The 6,000-nt window shown below is 48.3% G+C and overlaps 1 protein-coding gene across 3 annotated transcripts in view; it reads left to right on the top strand.

Moving 5' to 3' along the window:
* The first annotated feature begins 489 nt into the window (after window positions 1–489).
* Window positions 490–6,000, top strand: part of SLC25A20 (solute carrier family 25 member 20) — a 43,531-nt gene continuing 38,020 nt past the window's right edge. For 2 of the 3 annotated variants that reach the window (XM_033206599.1, XM_033206589.1), the window contains exon 1: window positions 490–802. In XM_033206599.1, the coding sequence (XP_033062490.1) occupies window positions 698–802 (105 nt within the window). In that variant the 5' untranslated portion in view covers window positions 490–697. Of the gene's footprint in view, window positions 803–871; window positions 2,584–6,000 lie in introns of those variants that run through there. The other variant, XM_033206609.1, reaches the window with a different exon arrangement.

Genomic DNA, 6,000 nt, shown 5'->3' with positions numbered 1-6,000 from the left:
TCAGGCACAGACCATCTCAAGGCTTTTGCATTTTTTCTTCTGAGTGGAAGGTTCCTCACCCTTTACCCGGTTATGTATGAACAGAACTTCCTCTCTCATCTTAGGTCTTGAATCTTGTCACCTTTTCAATTAAACCCTCTCTTATTCAACTAATTAAAATTGCAAATCACTTGTCCCACACGCCCTCTAACTCTCTTCCTGAATTTTTCTCGGTAGTACGTATTACTACTTGATACACCATGCATTTTTCGGTTATTTATCTTTGCTATGGTCTGTAAATTCCAGGAGGACAGGGACCTGTGTGTTGTACTACCAGAGGTGCCTCCAGCACCTAGAAGGACGCCTGGTATTTGGCAGGGCGCAATTGATCTCTCTGGAGTGAGTAGATGAACCGGAGTTCAGAGGAGGAAACACTGAAGACTGGGAAGGCTTGAGGAATAGGCCCGTCGGCCGACACTCCCAAACCCCGCCCATGCGGCTTTGCGCTCTGACGCGCCCATCGAGGCGGGGCCGAGACCGGAAGCAGCCCCGGGCGGAAGCCCGACCATGTCCACTGGGTCCTCCTCCCGACCTGCCCCAGGCTCGTGCCCCGCCCACCCGAAAGTGGGTGAAAGGTCGGCGGCGCCGGCGCTGCAGCTGGGGCTGCGAAGCCAGTACTGCCCGAGAACTGACAGACTGAATTACAGACGGACTAACTATGGCCGACCAGCCGAAACCCATCAGCCCGCTCAAGAACCTGCTGGCCGGCGGCTTTGGCGGCGTGTGCCTGGTGTTCGTGGGTCACCCTCTCGACACGGTCAAGGTGCGGGAGGCTGGGTCGCAGGCTTTGGGGAGGAGGCCCGGGCGGGGCGCGCAAAGCATGGTTCCCCGCGAGGCGCGGCCGCTGGGCAGAAGAGGGACCTGTGTGAGCTTCCGTGAGAAGTCTAGGGAATCTCTCTTTCAGGGGTGGGCAGGAAGCTGTACCTTCCGCCCCAAAGAGCCAGGCGGCGGCCCAAAGTGAGCAGCCTCTAACTGCCTGTCAAGAGCTCTGATGTAAAGTTCTCTGTCCCGCAGTCTCTCCTGATCCTACGCCACTTCTTTAGGGATGGGAAAGAAAAAACGTCTTTCCATAGTTCTGGTTTCAGCCAACTCTAACATTATCATTAGGTTTGAAACAGGTCCCCTGTAAAGCCCGCCCCAGGAAGACAACTAAAGACAGGTGCGGTTGTTCTGGAGGTGTCCTTTGATACATTCCCCTGGGTCAAGAGTAACCATCTCTTTCGCACCTTTCCCGGCCCGGGGAGGTACTTGACACTCTTCGGCCTGTCACCCAACGGTGGCCTGCTCAGCCTACTGGGCAGAGGCATCCCTGTGAGAAGCAATGATGACCTCAGTGACCGAGCCCCTTCCACGGAAAGCAAGGTGATCAGCTTTGCACAAGGCCAACCATGTTCTCACAACTCCCAGATAAGGAAGCTATGGTCAGACTGAGGCTTGGGAGGGAGGACATTCATCAGGGATTGCTTTCTGGTCTTCCTCTTATCATATCTCAACTATTCCCCTTGCAACACCTTCATTAATGCTTTGCTGGAGGACCAAAGTCCATCCCCCATGGCTTAGCACTCGAAGCTGCATCCAAGTTTTCTCACTTTATTTCTGGACATAGACTTGAAGAAAATTGACAAGTCATTGCCAGGGTGGGCCTGTGGGGAGCAGACATGAGTTTTAAAGGATTGGAAGCCCATGTGAGGGGTTAGGATGTTGGGTCAGATTTCCTCCACAGCGAAATAGTTTTGTGGGCACTTCCTCTTGGCAGGCTTGGGCAGCAAGCTCTTTGCTGCCTTTCATCTAAGAGAGGAGCTGCCCTGAGGTAGAACTCATACTGGGGTCATTCTGTAGGAAGACCAGGGTTAAAGTAGCTGGACTGGCTACGTCATTGTGCAACATGAAATCAAATATTTATTTAGCTGATGGTAAATGCCCTGTGTTAATGCTTCCCTGACAGTGGTCATTCCAAGCAGCACTGTTTACTGAGGGACGATTATCTGGCCTTTCTTCCTGCTCTTTGTCCATATAGGCAGATATCTTATTAGTTCTAGGCCTCTGGGGCCACCCTTAAAAAAAAAAGGAAAAAGAAAAAATATATGTATACACACATACATACATACCAATGTAGCTCCTATCATCTTTGTCCTTGATGTCACTCCCAAGAAGGACTGGATGACCTCTGCACTGAAGTGCAAATAACTGAAATGCTCACTGGTGTATTTAGCAACCAGAAAGCCTCTCTTTAGCTTAAACCAAAACCACAAATTGCTAACTGCTGTGTTTTTGGCCTTAGTAAGCTAGGTGGACTCCAATCAAAGCCTGACCTTAAGGTATTTTCAGAGGTCCAAGGTTTAGAAGAAAAAAAAGTCCAAGATAGTGTAACTGAGCTGTGGTCCGTGTGTCCTGACAAGCCAAAAGCTGCAACGCTTCAGAGTGGGGCATGAAAAGGCTCTATGGAAGGTGGTGCGTTAGAACAAGCATTCAAGTACTGGCTGAGTTCGGACTGAAGAAGTAGGGAGACCCAGACAGTCTGGTGTGGGGAAGGCAGGAGTGAAGGTGAGTGTGGCTTGCAAGTGGGGATCATATTATAAAATAATACCACTTAGGCTGGGCACGGTGAGCTCATGCCTGTAATCCCAGCACTTTGGGAGGCTGAGGCAGGTGGATCACCTGAGGTCAGAAGTTGGAGACCAGCCTGGCCAACATGGTGAAATCCCATCTCTAATAAAAATACAAAAAAATTAGCTGGGTGTGGTGGCAGGCGCCTGTAATCCCAGCTAATTGGGATGTTGAGACAATATGAGGGATTTTGGATGTAAAGGCGTGGTGGCCTCTGGGCATTTCTATTGTGTTCATAAACCCCTCAGACTTGCATGTCACCTCTGTTGCCCAGAGAGGGACTTCCTTGGTTTAATATGGAAGGCCCTGACAAATACAAGAATAAGAAATTCTAAAGAAATTTAAAAAAATGGTAGAAATGGTGACATGGAAGGACCTGACAAATACAAGAATAAGAGATTCTAAAGAAATAAAGAAACAACATGGTAAAAATGATATTTTGGAAAGTTTAGTGTAATAGCAACCTTGAGAAGAATTTGGAAGCAGAACAGTGAGCAGGAAAAACATCCAGGAAGGGCCGGGCGCCGTGGCTCACGCCTGTAATCCCATTTTGGGAGTCTGAGGTGGGCAGATCACCTGAGGTTGGGAGTTTGAGAGCAGCCTGACCAACATGGAGAAACCCCGTCTCTACTAAAAATACAAAATTAGGCCCGGCGTGGTGGCTCACACCTGTAATCCCAGCACTTTGGGAGGCCAAGGCGGGCAGATCACCTGAGGTTGGGAGTTCGAGATCAACCTGAGCAACATGGAGAAATCCTGTCTCTACTAAAAATACAAAATTAGCTGGGTGTGGTGGTGCATGCCTGTAATCCCAGCTACTTGGGAGGCTGAGGCAGGAGAATCACTTGAACATGGGAGGCAGAGGTTGCAGTGAGCCCAGATCGCACCTTTGCTCTCTAGCCTGGGCAACAAGAGTGAAACCACGTTTCAAAAAAATAAATAAATAAATAAAAATAAGTACACAAATACAAAATTAGCTGGGCGTGGTGGCACATGCCTGTAATTCCAGCTACTTGAGAGGCTGAGGCAGGAGAATCTCTTGAACCTGGGAGGCGGAGGTTGCAGTGAGCCAAGATCACACCATTGCTCTCCAGTCTGGGCAACAAGAGTGAAATTCTGTCTCAAAACAAAACAAAACAAAATTCAGGAAAAAGACTGCAAAAGTAACTGGATATATCAGTTATCTATTGCAGTTTAACAGTTTACTCCAATGAGGCAGGAGGATCACTTGAACCCAGGAGTTCAAGGCTGCAGTTAGCCAAGGTGGCGCCCCTGCATGCCAGCTTGGGTGACAGAGCAAGACCTTGTCTCAAAAAACCCAAAAAACAAAACCAACTTACCCCAAAACTTAGTGACTTAAAACAACAATTAACATTTATCAGGGCCGGGCTGGTGGCTCATGCCTGTAATCCCGGCACTTTGGGAGGCTGAGGCAGGTGGACCACCTGAGGTCAGGAGTTCGAGACCAGTCTGGCCAACATAGTGAAACCCTGTCTCTACTGAAAAAAAAAAACAAAAATTAGCCGAGCATGGTGGCACGCACCTGTAATCCCAGCTACGTGGGAGGCTGAGACAGGTGAATCACTTGAACCCAGGAGGTGGAGGTTGTGGTGAACTGAGATTGAGCCACTGTACTCCAGCCTGGGTGATAAAGTAAGACTCCACCTCAAAAAAAACAAGAGAGACAAATAATCCAATTAAAAATGGGCAAAGACTCCAGTCTGGGTGACAGTGTAAGAACCTGTCTCTCTCTCTCTTTTTTTTTTTGACACAGATTCTCGCTCTGTTGCCCAGGCTGGAGTGCAGTGGCGCCATCTTGACTCACTATAAGCTCCGACTCTCGGGTTTTCACCGTTCTCCTGCCTCAGCCTCCCGAGCAGCTGGTACTATAGGCACCCGCCACCACGTCCGGCTAATTTTTTGTATTTTTAGTAGAGACGGGGTTTCACCATGTTGGCCAGGATGGTCTGGATCTGACCTCATGATCCGCCTGCCTTGGCCTCTCAAAGTGCTGGGATTACAGGCATGAGCCACCACACCCGGCTGACCCTGCCTCTTAAAAAAGAGAGAGAGAGAGGAGAGAGAGAGAGAGAGAGAGAGAGAGAAAGAAAAAAGGACAAAGGATCTCCTTTTTTTTTTTTTTTTTTTTTTTTTTTTTTTTGAGAAGGAGTCTCACTCTGTTGCCCAGGCTGGAGTGCAAAGGTGCGATCTTGGCTCACTACAACCTCTGCCTCCTGGGTTCAAGCAATTCTCCTGCCTCAGCCTCCCAAGTAGCTGGGATTATAGGTGCATGCCACCATGCCTGGCTAATTTATGTATTTTTAGTAGAGACAGGGTTTCGCCATGTTGGCCATGCTGGTTTTGAACGCCTGACCTCAGGTTATTGACCCACCTGAGCCTCCCAAAGTGCTGGGATTACAGGTGTGAGCCACCGCATCTGGCCTTCTTTTCTTTTCTTCTTTTTCTTTTTCTTTTTTTTTTTTTTTTTTTTTAAAGAGGCTGAGTCTTGGCTGGCCATGGTGGCTCATATCTGTGATTGTAGCACTTTGGAAGGCTGAGGCAGGCAGATTGTATGAGTCCAGGAGTTTCAGATCAGCCTGGGCAACATGGTGAAACCCCATCTCTGCAAAAAAACAATTGCCAAGCATGGTGGCATGCACCTGAGGTCCCAGTTACTTGGGAGGCTGAGGTGGGAGGATCATCTGAGCCTGGGAGGTGGAGGTTGCAGTGAGCCAAGATCATACCACTGCACTGCAGCATGGGCGACAGAGTGAGACCCTGTCTCAAAAAATAAATAAATAAATAAAAAGCGACCAGGTCTTGCTCTGTTACCCAAACTGGAGTGTAGTGGCACCATCACAGCTTTCTGTAATCGAGCTCCTGGCCTCGGGTGATCCTTCCACCTCTGCCTCCCAAAGTGCTGGGATTACAGATGTGAGCCACCACACCCAGCCATGGATCTAAATAGACATTTCTCTGAAGAAGATGGGCTAATAAGCATGTGAGAAGTTGTTCAACGTCATTATCCATCATGGAAATGTAAATCAAAATCACAATGACATACCACCTCGTACCCACTATGATGGCTTAAAAAAAAAGATAGATATAGCCTGAGCAATATAGTGAGATTCTGTCTCTACAAAAACAATAAAAATTAGCCTGGTGTTGTGGTGTGCACCTGTAGTCCCAGCTACTTGGGAGGCTGAGGTGGGGATTGCATGAGCCTAGGAGGTCAAAGGTTGTAGTGAGCAATTGACCACACTGCCGCACTCCAGCCTGAGTTACAGAGTGAAACCTTATCTCAAAAAAAAAAAAAAGAAAAAAATTATATATATTAAAGATAATAAGTATTGA

The sequence above is a fragment of the Trachypithecus francoisi genome, unplaced genomic scaffold (genome assembly GCF_009764315.1).
Source record: "Trachypithecus francoisi isolate TF-2019V2 unplaced genomic scaffold, Tfra_2.0 Lachesis_group0, whole genome shotgun sequence".
Taxonomy (NCBI): domain Eukaryota; kingdom Metazoa; phylum Chordata; class Mammalia; order Primates; family Cercopithecidae; genus Trachypithecus; species Trachypithecus francoisi.
This window is presented reverse-complemented; position numbering and strand designations above follow the sequence as displayed.